A 14,139-nucleotide genomic window follows, 5' to 3' on the forward strand; every position below is an offset into this window, starting at 1 on the left:
GATTTACCTCCATGGTGGCTCACTCACCTGGCTCTGGCCTTAGTTTCTGTCAATAGGCTTCTTGAGTATTTTTGCTACATGGTGGCTGGCTTCCCCCAGAGCAGGCAACCCAAGAGAAAGCAAGGTGGGAACAGCAATGTCTTCTTTTACCTAACCTTGGAAATCACACATCTTTACTTTTGCTGTATTCTATTGGTGAAATGGACCGACCTGACACAGTATGTGAGAGGAGATCACACCGAGGCATGAATACCAGGGAGGTAAGGATTTTGGGGACCATCTTGGACATGGGCTACCACATCTACCCACTGGATGGGTGGATGAGTATGGATGAGTAACAAGTGTTAGAATTAGAAAAGAACATATGTTGAACAGGAAGTAAGACTGTCTGAAAAAGTATGGGACAGTGGAGCCAAAGAGGGTGTTTTGGGCAGAGCTTGATTCGTTAGAAGGTCTAGGGTACAGGAAAAACATCTTCAGTGAGTTATAAACCTGAGAGATAAAGAGAGTGTGGACACCTTTTATTTTGTGTCCTTTTGTTTCCTCTGAAGAAAATGTGCTTGATTGCATTCCATCATAAATGCTAGCTTCTCTCTTTTGGTCTTATTATTTTCTGCTTCTCAACATTCTACTCTGAAATCCTCTCCTATTCCACTGTTGGCTTAAGAATCTGAAGTGGCCTTTGGGGACATGCTATTCCAACCCACTACTTTGGTGATTTACAAGAATATCTTGAGCAACAGCTTTTTTCTCTATTTTTCTTTAGTTACCACTTGAGACTTAAATACAAAATCATCCACCCTTGGATTTGAACCATTGTGTTCCTAGGGCATAGCTTACCCAGTTTTTCTCTAGGTCTTCCCACCTCTGGCCTTTTCAATTAATCTCCCCAGTGTGCCACCTGGCTGTCACTTTAGCCAGTCTTACCAAGGCAACCTGTGAGGAAAGGAGAACCAGATACAAGTCAGACTAGTTCTTCACTAATGTCATATTATTCCCATCTTGTACCTTTGCCTAGGATGTAATGGTATATAAATAAGAATGAAAATGTGTGGCCCAGGCTATAAATTCTTTGAGAGTTTATAACATGGAGAATCAATTAGAGACAAAATAGCTGGAAAAGATGTCAAACAGGAGGTAAAACTTCAGTATTCCTTCTCTTTCCTACTGATCCCAATACAAACAAATCCCCATCAATGCAAGTTAATAGATGTGTTCCCTGAGGCAAATCACTCTATTTCTCGGAGCCTCAGTTTCTTCATTGGTAACTGGAAGGTAATAACACCCTTCAGAGTGGTTGTGAAGATAAGAGACAATTTAGCAAATTAATTATTGTGATAACTGGTATATATTAGGAGCTAATAATTGATAGCTATTGTGTTGTCATTATTTGAATAAACTCTTTACAAGTTGGGAACATGTCCTCTATGTCTGAATCTCATTCAATAGCACCTATTAAAATGCACTGGAGTTTGTAGGTCTTGTTGAGATAGTGAATTATCATTTACGGCATTTCTTCTTCATTATTAGACCTATTCCTGAGAAATAAGGAAATGCTTCAAACATCTTGCATACCAGTCAAAGTGAGGAGGATTTTTTGAGCAAAGACCTTGTATAGTTTATGAGATAAAATAGTAGGGTACACATAATCTGCTAATGACAGTCAGTGCCATAAACAAGAGAAAGTTCTTTCAAGGCCTTCTAAAAAGGATTCTGGCCTGTGGGAACCTTGCTGTGCTCCTTTGCTCACTAAGTTACAAGTCAATGTAGCAATTGGATAGACTCATAAGAAGTTGGTCATCTAATCCTAGACCTTTAATTGACAGCAAACAATCAAACAAACAAGGGGCACAAGATTCTGGTGGGCTTAGTGATAAAGATACGCTTCCATCCTGAGAGTCATGCCACCATGTGTGTTACATTCTGCCTTGTGCAGCCAGGAGGGTAGAACTGTATTAAATACATATTGCTATGACCCTATGCATGTATTTCCAAAGAAAGAGTTAGAAGGGCCTGAATTTGTCTTAGCATACAACAGTAGTTATAGTGACTAGTTTCAGGTTCACACTATGTGCCAAGAACTTGATATGTGTGCATTCTCATAAACATCAGCTCTTACAAGTCGTTATTTGATTTTATAGATGACAAAAATGAGGTTCCAAGGGCTCCTTAAGTTGCCCCAAATCACATGCTAGAACCAGAATTTGAATTCAAGCCTGCCTCACTCCAAACTGTACTTTTTTCTCAATGAAATATTTCAAAACTTAAGAAAAGTGCAGCTACTGACCCATCAAACACCAGTAGAACTACCACTAAACTACCAAACTATTTGTAACGTATTGCCATACTGACTTCAGATGTTCCTTTAAAGCAAACGGTAATGGATACAGTGGAAGCTTCCCTCTCCACAAATTCTCCTTCGCCTTCCAGATATGATGACTGTCCTGATTTAATATTTACCTTTCACAATCATGTTTATATTATTACTACCAATATAAATGTCTACAGTCATAGCATTGTTTTGCGTATTTTGAGACTTAGAGTTTGTGTGTTTATACCTGGAGTTTTCACCTTTTCTTTATCCTCTACTAGGCCTCTTGCAGTCTGTGGTGAATTCCTGATGTGATGGTGGGGTACCATGGTCTAGAATGTGGGACAGAGGTACAGGATTGTGATTAAACAAGGGGCTTTTAGAAGGTTTGGGGGTTGATAACACAAATCACTTTAATTTTCAGCTAAAGCAGCAGATCTTGGCCACAAGGAGAAAAGAGACTAGTTTCTCCTCCAGCCTGACCAGCTAAAAAATTAATCTCAAGTTGGGCTTGGGGATGTTGGTAGAGGAAGTAACGGGAATAAAGCAGGTGAAACGAGAACACTAGGAAGGAGTTATTTGGTGCTTTAAATCAATGCTTTTTAAACCGTATGTCCAGGTATACCAGGGTTCCCACTAGCCTCCTTGTGGCCACCTCAGTATTCACATGGGGAGACAGGCAGACACAGGGTCGCCCTACTCGGCTTCACCTGGAGCATCATTACTCTATTTTACACATTGGACTTTCCTATAAGACTTAGTTTCAATGCACTTTCTGTAGCTAAATGTCTTTTTAAATCCATTTAAATATATATGAAGACAGTGACTACTGAGAGAGATTTACTAATAAGGTTCCCCAGCTGGATGTGGTTTCTACCCCAAGACTCCCTTTCACACGGATGTTATGGCCGAGTGCTCAGATGGACTGCACTGCTGGTAGCGGTAATCCGTATATAACCCATGTTTCAGATGACACAACAAATTGAGGGTATAAATAACTTAAGTATAATAGTAATAGAATTTGGCTGTCTATTACTCTGCTAGGAGCTCCTTCATGTCATGGTGATTTAATAATAATAATAATAATAATACTGTTGGGATAATAACAAGTAATTCAGCTACTTGGCTGAAGTGAAGAAGGGGCACTGAGACTGGAGAACCAAGCAGGGCCCAGATTAGGAGGGTCCTTGTGAATTAAGCAGAGTCATTTGGGCTGGATCCTGAGGGTAGAATTGAGATCGCTTTAGGAGGAAGGTCAGATGACCACCAGAGTTTCTGCCAGACCTGGATTCTTCCCTTTCAGAGATGGGTATCTTGTGTAAATGTCAAAGACCCCCACAAAGGTCAACATTTTAAAATGTGAAGAAGACTCTGTCTCTAAGCTATATTTAAAAGGCAAATTTAAAAAATTTAAACACAGTTGAGAATCTATAAATTACTGAACTTCCATTCTATTCCTAAATAGAATTGAGATCCATTGGATTTTAATAATTTGATCCATTGAATTTAATAAGATCCAGTGGAGATCCTTTGAGATCCATAATTTTTAAAAACATTTTCTACCAGGAAATATTCCAATAGTTTGCAAGTACCATTTATCAACACTGACTCTATAACACCAGCAAACAAACTTCCTTGCACTTAAAATACAAATGTTATCTACAATGATTTCAGTTTCTCCCTTTATTCTAAATAGCTTTTCCCGAAAATGATGGCAAAGTACTTTGTTTGTTTTAACTTGACCCATCTTTCACAACCCAGTTTAATCATTTTACAGATTTCCTTTTGAAATAAAAAGGCTAGATGGTTGGACAGTAAAAGCAGATTTTTACTATTTCACAATAGTAAAGGTATCTTTAGTGAAGTTTGTATATCAAATTTTTCTTTGTGTGCCTTTCTTTCGGTACTAAAGCGCAGATAAAATAGAATCTTATTAATTCGAAGCACGAAATGCCAATGTAAGCATAATACATCTGACTTACAGAAAAATATTTAGAGAAATATTTTTATTACTTTAAAGTAGAGTACCTATTATATACTAAGGTAAAAATGAGTGCTAATTAAAGGAAGGTAGCATATAGAAAATTTTCTAGTGAACAGTAAACATAAAAATCTTCAAGATGAAATTTTATTTCATTCTAAATTAATTACCATACTCACTTGTTATAAACTTTGTTTTCCTTGAGCTCTTACATTAAAATTATTAAAATCCTCACTGAAAGGTATATTTATTTTTTAAAAGAAAAATATTCTCTGAATGAATGCAAATTTTGAACTTGTGTATGAATTAACAGATATTAGATGATATCCATTCCCTACTAAATAGTGAAGTATTTGATTGGCTACCTATTTCCTAGAGAATGATGCCAGAGGCTTCAGCATGGCATTTTAATTGCTGGGCACAATTTGTCGTCTACCTAATATTCAGCTTTTTCTCTAGACTGGGATGGACCAAGGAATTATTCCATAGACCCCTCTGCATCATTAGGCCTATCCAGTGCCAAAGACACTACTGCTCAGGACTTCTCCATAAAGACCACCTTGTGAGCACAGTCTAAACCAGACCCATTCTAAAGTCACCTCACTTTGAAACTGAATCCTGGTGGGTCTCTGTCGAATCAGAGTGAATCTACCAGATGCTTGTTCACAGATTAGATACAACATCAGAGCAATTGCCCTGGTCAAGGGAGGAAAGGCTGTCTATTTGCTGGTTTCTAGCTTTGAGTCATTCATCGTAGTACCAAACTTCCGTTTTAGAATCCCTTTATTTGTATTAATCAAAATAAATTCTCTAGGTGTAAACCCCTATAAAATATCTCCTGCTTTTATTCCTGGGCATTAAAGGGTGTTTCCATTCTGATTTTAGTTTTCCTTTGTAGAAGTTCCTCTTTCTGACATTAATAATTAACCAGTAAACTAACTTACTCAAAGTCTTCAAGTTCAGTTTATTTAAAAGGAGCATAACCTCAAGAAGGTTCTATCTATGGTTTATGGCTATCTCCAGCCATGGGCCTTTGGAGCATACTTTGTTTTTTAATCTTCCTGGGAAAAAGTTGGGGACAGGAACAAACGTAAGTAAAAGAACCTATCTTCATTTTCCAGGGCATCTTCATCATTATTAGTAACAAGTAAATTCAACAGACTGTGTTAATTTGAAAATGACTTTCTACTTCTAAGAACACCAAGTCAATAGTCTTATCTCTGAATGAGAAAAGTCATGGAAGCATTTGATTTGATGAGTGGCTAACAACATGACAGCTTTTATGAGATTGTTATTTATAAAAATGTAGATAAGCAGTTATTCAAATTTGTCTTAAAAAAAGCACAAAATAAAGTCAAGATTAATTTTCTTGGCATTTATTGCTTATCTCTATTTGGTGCATAGTTTTTCTTGTGTTTTTCATGTCCTGTACATAGTAAAGCAAGGGTTACTTGAGGGTCAATTCTGATAATGTGACTTGAAAAACTTTTGTTGTAATTAGAACTAATTCTTCACAAATTTTAGTGTTCACACAATTTAGTTGAAATAGTGTGCATTTTAAACTATGTCTTAAAAATATTTATCTCATACCTAGAAATAGCAGTTTAGTACTGAAGGGAACTGGAGTGTATCTAATTGAATATACCAATTTCATAGGGAATAAATCCACACAGGGTAAATAACTTGCCAAATGTCATGCTGCTAGAGAGACACAGAAGCAGGACCTGAATTAAGGATACCTCTTAACCACTTCAATTTTTTTCCAGTTTGTCATAAATGTGTACATATAAATATGTAAAATATATTATAAATATATGAACTTAGGATGTCCTAGCACTATCCCACCCCTAACCTGATTTTCTTACAGGGCCACAGTCATCCCAGTTCTGTAGGGACTTTTTATTTATTCCTTTTTGAGAAACAAGTGGCTGAAGTTCAGCAAGATTGAGATTAAGTAACTTCAAATTAGTGGTAGAATGGGGACAAAAACCTGGTCCCATGGTCCTGAATTCTTTCTACCACACTCTACTGGCTTTAATAAGCATCTCCTCTCTATCTGTGAAAAAAGTGAAACTGCATCATTTACACACTAATTAATTAATTTGATTGACTGGAGATTCAAAAATTTTATTAAGCACCTATCATATGATAGACACTGGGGATATAGTCCATGATATAGAGCTTGCTTTCTAGTGAGAGATGCAAATGAATGAATGAATGAGAAAAGAAGGTCAGGTAATCATTAGTGCTGAAAAAAAAAAGATCGAAAGGATAGAGAAATGATGGAGCACTATTTAGAAGCATGGACAGGGAAGTTTCTTTAAGGAGGGGACAGTCAACAGAACTTGAAGGAAGGAAGTGAGAGAGCAAGCCATGCAAACAGCTAGGGAAAGAACATTCCAGGTAGAGACCAAAGTAACATTCTTGCTTCTCTGAAAGCTCGGTGGCCTGATCCTCAATAACTATTCCAAGAAAATAAGAAAAATACGAAATTTTTTTATGAATAGATTGTGGTACTAATAAATCAATAAGGACCAAAATCTATATGAAGGGTGGTTCTAGAACCATCTTTCAGGGACTTTTAAATTCTGAATATTTTATGCTTCACCACCACTACCACACAGACAATCCAAAATTAAAACAATATTAAAGTGAAAATATTCTAAATTATAAGAATACTGACATTAAAAGTTTTTTTCCCCTAGACTTTTCTGATTGCAAAACTCTTTTCAGTTTAGCATAGCAATTGCAAGTGTTAATTCAGGAAACAGGCTGCTTGGGTTCAGTTCCTAATTCTGTAACTAATTAGCTGTGTGACCTTGGACAAGTTAATTATCAGTTTCCTCATCTGTAAAGTGGGAATAAGATGCTACGTTCACATAGTGGTTGTAGCAACACAGTGAGTTTATGTATGTCAAGTGCTTAAAACAGTGCCTAGCACAGAGTAAGGGTACCTTATTATCATGAAACTTTAACTTTTCTCATATTCCGTTGTTCCTGGGTAAGTACATGGGGAATTCAGATGATGGTTGGAAGTTTAGAGATTCTTTGCCCTCTTTTACAATTTGTCTATAAATGGTTCCAAACTAGTTGTCATGCAGGAGAATTGCCAGATGATTCAAGGATTTAACTGCTTCCAAGTCCATTTAGTTACTACTAAAGACTTACTGGTGTCAAAGCCTTTTTAAATGTCGTATTGTTGACTGGAGCCTGCAGTAATTCTTCCTGGCAAGGTGGTGGATGCCCTCCAGGCCTATTCAGTCAGCCACTTGAATTAGTCAATCACTATGACCTTTTGGATTGAAACACACTTCTTTTTCTATGCAAGAGCATATGTAGTCCTCAGTATTCAAATTAGATACTTTTGTGATATAGATAACCTAGTTTATATTTGTAAGTTTTCTTTTAATGAAGTGTGCATATTTTAAATTTCTTATTTCAAAAGCTTTTATAGATTCGTTTCCATTCTTGTATAAATCACGTGAAAAATAGAACAGAGAACAGCTTATGGTTGTGAACATAGCTTGTAACCTTGACCTTAATTATAATGTGACAACTGAGAGACCTGAATGTAAATGAGTCTTGCCTCATTCACTTATAACTCATGTGTTCTTCGTCAAATTAATCTTTTATCACTTGTAAAACAGGCATAATAATAGTATTTACATCATCGGCCTTTTGTAAAGATTCAGAGTTGTATATAAAGTGCTGATGCAGCCTCTGATATGTGGTAACTACTCAATTGCTGTTACTATCTTTATTGTATGATTGTTATTACTCATTCTTCAAAGACCTCCGTCACTACTTTATTTCTAATTGCATTTCCCCAGCTCCCTTTTATTCTATCCTTTTCTTTATCTACTCACCAGTATAGCACTATACTTCTAAGATTACTCCCTTTCATCTAATTTAGTGAAATTAGTGAATTGTAACATTTATTGAGTACTAAGCATGGTAGGTGATTTCAATACATGTTCTCATTTCATCCTTATAACATCCTGGTAAAGAAAATGACATTTTCATAGGTAAACTATTTTAGTCTCAGAGAGGGTTGGGATTTATCATGGTTGCTCATCCAGTAAACGGCAGAGCTGGAATTCAATCACTGGTGCCTATGCTGCTTTTCTCTTCATTGGGCAAAAATACTGACCCATTTACACGTTCCAGTCAACACCATTAAAAGTCTTCCTTTGCTGCCATAGCTGAAGGAATCTGCTATTATTTCTTTTCTAAATGTTCACTGAATCTCCAGCTCTACTTCTCAAGTCTTACTAGTTCCAAGCTATTTCTTGGAAACCGTGCTGAAATTATCATAGATCACAAATAAGTTTTGATTTAAAGATTTCACTTTTAATTTGAGAAAATGTGCCTATTTTAAACTGAGTCTCTCAAGTGAGATGAAAAAAATCAGAAGTATAACAAACCATACCATAAAAAGATACTGGTCCTTTTCTTTTCCTGTTTCAACAGGTATGTCATTTCAGCACCAAAAGTATTACGTGTTGGAGCATCTGAAAATATTGTAATTCAAGTTTATGGATACACTGAAGCCTTTGATGCAACAATCTCTATTAAAAGTTATCCTGATAAAACATTTAGTTATTCTTCAGCATATGTTACTTTATCCACAGAAAATAAATTCCAAAACTCTGCAATCTTAACAGTATGTATTTATCTTTCATTTTCTTTATACACACAGACTTATTCTCAATAAAATGTGTACAAAGTTTGAATATTGATAGCCTAGAGAGGTGATGATTTATTTATACCACTCTACCAACCGTGTGATTAGTAAGTTTCAGTCACTAAGGAAAATATGAGTTAAACAGAAAATTCTAACTAGTAGAATGTGCTCTTTGAACAATGCATGTAATTTTATTTTCTTGTTGATCTATGCTATGTAATGCATTGCCTACAGAAAATGGATGCTATTGAATATTTGTTTAAACTCCAATATTCTTCAGTTACAGCTACTAAAACTAATGAAATTATTGATTGTTAAAGTGAATAGCTCTCATTGACAACCTGTAGTTAATACAAGAACCAGATCATATAACTTTTCCTTCTATTAAGATATGGTAGTATAGCTTGGTTAGAGAAGTGCTTGCAACTCATTTCTTACTAAAAATTCTGATAACTAAAAATAACTTTTATACTTAATATTTATTCACCTAAGTGAATCAAATCAAAATGTTGTTTTAAATTCTAATATAAATTCAAACATAAAGAACCAGAAAATCAAAGACTACTAGACTTAGGAGGGGCTCTGAGATTCATTTAGACCATAGTTTCTCTAAAATGAGTTCTTAAAAAGAAATTAAAATTTGAAATTTTATATAGAGCTTAAAATTTAGAATTATATTGATATTTAGCATCTGAATTTATTCTGTAAATCCATTTGATTTTTTAAATTACATAAAAGCCATAATCATAAGAAGATTATACCATTTCAGGTTTGTATGTGTTTAAGTAACATTGTATTAAAAATAATTTTTTATTATATTACATATAATAAAAAGTCAACACTGAGCCCTCCAGAACTTTTTATTCTTTAAAATGGGTCTGTGTATTACTCAAGTCTGAGAAACACTGATCTAAATAAATTCTAACCAATTCTTTCATTAATGTTCTTCATTGTAAATGCTCTCATCTCTTAACAAATCTTCCAATTATTAGACTGATTAAGAATTAAAATACATTTCCCAAAAGTGTTATTTTTGGTAGACACTTTTATCCAATGCCACTAGATGTGTGGGTTGTTAGCCTTAAATTTAAATCAACCAAATTAACTAAAATTTAAAAATTCAGTTCATCAGTCACATTAGCTGCAGTCCAAGTTCTCAAATACCAACATGTGGCTGGTGGCCACTGTATTCCATAGCATAGCTACAGAACATTTCCATCATCACAGAAAGTTCTCTTGAACAGTGCTTAGATGGTTCATTGAAAAGTATATTAAGTTAGGAAATCATAAAAATCAATGCATATCTTCAGCACTTAATCTTATCTTAATATTATAATGTGTCTTTATTCGCCAATTGTTTGATGTTGTGCCAAGGTCTTTTCTTTAAGTATGGGTCCACTGGTTAGTTTCAAATCTTATTTATTTATGTCACACTTTATCAACTTTGTTCTACGGTTTGTTTCTCAGAAAAAGAATGTAAAGACAGGTGCAGAGTGCAGAATCTTAATAGATTATTGTTTTTCAAACTTCTACAGTACTCTCACATATCTAATTCCACAGCAGTTGGTTTTAGTGTTTTGAGTTTTATCCCATGTTTCTAAAGCCTAAGTTTTCATAGAAAACTTTTCTTTCCTTGTTATTTTGTATGTATTAAGTTTGCATATCATGCAATGTCAAGTGGATAATTATAATTACATATACAAATGAGAAAACATGTAGCTCAACCTGTGGGAGCAGAAGAATGGAAATAAAGAGCAAGGTGTCCTGAACATTGGTCAGGATGTTGAACCGAAGAAATGAAGATAGTCAGCTAATCCAGTGGGTGATGAAGTGAAAGTTTAAGAGGGCTTTTATCATAGTAGTTTTACTAAATGCATATAAAATTTAGGAAACATGGAACCAAAAAGACTTTAAATTGCTTAAGCTAAATTTTTATTGTGATATTTGACACTGAAGGGCTTTAGGCAAACTTTATTTACTATTCTGGTTCCTCAACTACTTTTTAAATGATTAAGTACATGTTCTCATGTTTTGTTCTAATGAGATTACAGTGATATTTAGAAAGTCAATATGTATTATAACCTTAAAATGATTATATTCTTCTGTTAACATTTTCTTTTGCAGATACAACCCAAACAGTTGTCTGGAGGACAAAACCCAGTTTCACATGTGTATTTGGATGTTTTATCAAAACACTTTTCAAAATCAAAAAAAATACCAATAACCTATGACAATGGATTTCTCTTCATTCACACAGACAAACCTGTTTACACTCCAGACCAGTCAGGTAGGGTGTAAGATGCTTCTTTCTTTGCTGGGGGTGATGGTGGGATTGACACGATATTGTAGAGTTTCCTTAACACTCAGAGCAAATTAAGTGGAGACAGTTTTCTAACTTGCTCAAAAGCAAGTTAGACTTTTACACTTATGAATATTTTAATTTTAACTTTATATGGAAATTGCTAAATAAACAATTAAATGGAATTTAATTTTAAATCTAAATTTGATTTTAAATATGAATTGTAAATTTGTAGGAAAATTGATTTTAAATGTGAATTGTAAATTTGTATAAAAATTATAAAATAAACAATTGCATTATCTGAGACATCAGTTATTTCCATGTAGGAAAAAAGATTTTTAAAAACTGAAATGTTTTTATTAAATAAGTACAAGCTGTAATCACAAATATAATTTTGACAGTGGAAGAATAATTTATTATAGACCCACATTCATTAGAAAAAGTTGCGTTGACAGTGGAGCTATTCCTCAAATTCAGAAAACAAGTTCAATCCAGGACATCCAGCTGTTCAGCAAAGAATAAACTAGATTACAAAATATATGGACATTAATTTTCTAAGGGGATCTACTTATAAAAGTTCCTATTAAAACGTTGTTTCATATTCACGGTTCTGTTAGAGGGAAAAAGGGCAGGACAGCCAGTCAAAACTGTGATTGGGGAATGGCTGGATTTATCCCCAGTGAACCAAAGGTAAAACATGGTAAAGTGTGAATCCTGCTCAGATATGTTCACATGTCTGCAGTCTTCAGTTCCTTCATCTTTCCCTCTCACCGTCACTGACTTTCGAGCATGTGAGAGATGGAATTATGAGGGAACCATGTGTTGGAGGGGAATTATGGGGTTTTAATAATGCTTTTATTGGTGAGGGACAGAGGAAGGGAGTCAGGCCCAGCCAGCTTTGATGAAAAACTTTTCACATAGTACATACTTGCTAAATGTTAATATATGTTGATGACAGTAGTCGAATGAAGCAGGCTTACACCATTACCTTTTCAGTAGGAGCACCTGTTAGGATTGGCTCAGAAACGAAAGGCCTAGAGAGGGTGGGATATTGCCCTTGACTTGGACAGACTATCATCACTGGAATAGTACCATCTCTAGACTCCAAGAAGATGACAGCATACATGAAGCCCATAAAGCTTGGGCCCTTTTAAACATACTCATACCTAGAAACAAACATATCCTTGCCCTAATCTTCCTCCTATATTACTGAATGTTTCATTAATTAGGTCCTGTTGACACTACCTGCCACCTGGAGTCCTCAGTCTATCCAATAAGTAGTCAGATACCCAGAGCCTGGGATCTTGCTTAGCTATTAAGATTCTCCTTAAGAACAGCCTTCTTTCTTATTTTTCTATCAGGACTTTACTGTGAGAAGATATGGCATCCTAATCTATTCTAATCACAGAGAAAAACTGGAGAACTTCCCTTTAAATACTGACCTCATAGTGAAAGGTACAGTGGTTAAAAGAAGCCTCTGGGAAGCCAGATTATCTGGGTTCAAATCCCAGCTTGGCCTGTTACGAGCTTTGAGACTGCACTTCTTACTCAACCTCTATGAGTTCCACTTTCTCATCTGTAAAATGGAGATAATAATGAACCTTACCTCACAAAGTTGTGAGGGTTATGTGAATTCATATGCACAAAGCACTTAAAATAGTAACTAGTTCAAAGCAAGCACCAGGAAAGTGCTTTCCATTATTATTTAATGGAGCAGCACAAAGCCTTACTTACACAGAAGAAAAAGAATTACTTCAAAGTAATTCTTTTAAAAATTGATTAAATCTTGCTATTTATAGCTCTAATCCACACATTTAATATGAAGATCCTTGAGAAATTTTTAGTATAAGCATATTTGGGATAAAGGTTTAAATCTTCAAGGCTTTACAGGACAGAGGCCTTTAGACTATTGACCCAAAACCCTTCAATTTCACGTAGCCTGTGTCCTGCCTTTCCCTCCGGCTTTATCACCTATCATTCTTCTCCTTGTCTGTAGATACCAGCCAAATTGGCCTCTTTCAGTTGTTTTTTTCACACTATTTTCACATACATAGTAAGGCCTGTGTACCTCTGCCTGGCATATCCATGCCCCTCCTTTGCCTTGTTCATCCCTATTCAACCCTTAAAATCCCATAGAGATCAGCCTTCCCTAACCTCCCTGACTGCTTCAAACCTCCTTCTACACTCTTTGAAAGCCAGGCAGTGTCCTGTGTAGTGCTTCCCAGCCCTGGAATTTTACATATATGTGTGGTCATGTGTTTGTCTCTTTCCTCCACTGCAATGGAAGACTTCCATGTCTGTTTTGTCTCACTACCGTATCTCTGTGCCTGCACATAGAAGGCACTCAATACTTTAAAAAAAGTTAATAACTTTTTAAAAATCAATTTGAGCAGCCATATCTTTGGTACAAAAATGTTTATTGATCTCACCTCTGATGCACCATTGCTGGGAAGGCAAGATTAATTTTCTAACCTAAACACAAACTAGTTAAAAAGTAGGCAAATAGTAGTTATAGAAATTATAATAATAAAATAAAAATAAATAAATATTTACTGAGTAGTTATTATGTGGCAGGCTATGCAAAAACTTTGTCTTATTTAGTTCTCTACATCTCTACATCTCTACTTCTCTACATCTCTAGTGAAGCAGATACTAGCAGTCCTGTTTTACAGATGAGGGAACTAAGATTTAAACAGATTAAGTATCCCACTCAGGGTCACACCAGAAAGTGGCAGAGGCAGGAGTGAAACCCAAGTTTTGGATTCCAGGGCCTGAGCTCTTAACTTTGTGGCATTCTGCCTCTGGCAGCATTCCACTGATGCTCAGGCCTGGACCAGGTGTATTCTTAAGGTGGGAAGCAGGTC

The 14,139-nt window shown here is 35.4% G+C and overlaps 1 protein-coding gene across 1 annotated transcript in view; it reads left to right on the forward strand.

Moving 5' to 3' along the window:
• Positions 1-5,228: 5,228 nt before the first annotated feature.
• The window catches only part of LOC108391144 (complement C5-like), an 84,258-nt gene continuing 75,347 nt past the window's right edge, over positions 5,229-14,139 (forward strand). The window contains exons 1-3 of the mRNA XM_073225454.1: positions 5,229-5,382; positions 8,763-8,955; positions 11,101-11,263. Of these exons, the coding sequence (XP_073081555.1) occupies positions 5,318-5,382; positions 8,763-8,955; positions 11,101-11,263 (421 nt within the window). The 5' untranslated portion in view covers positions 5,229-5,317. The remainder of the gene's footprint in view (positions 5,383-8,762; positions 8,956-11,100; positions 11,264-14,139) is intronic.

The sequence above is a fragment of the Manis javanica genome, chromosome 2 (assembly GCF_040802235.1).
Source record: "Manis javanica isolate MJ-LG chromosome 2, MJ_LKY, whole genome shotgun sequence".
Lineage (NCBI taxonomy): Eukaryota > Metazoa > Chordata > Mammalia > Pholidota > Manidae > Manis > Manis javanica.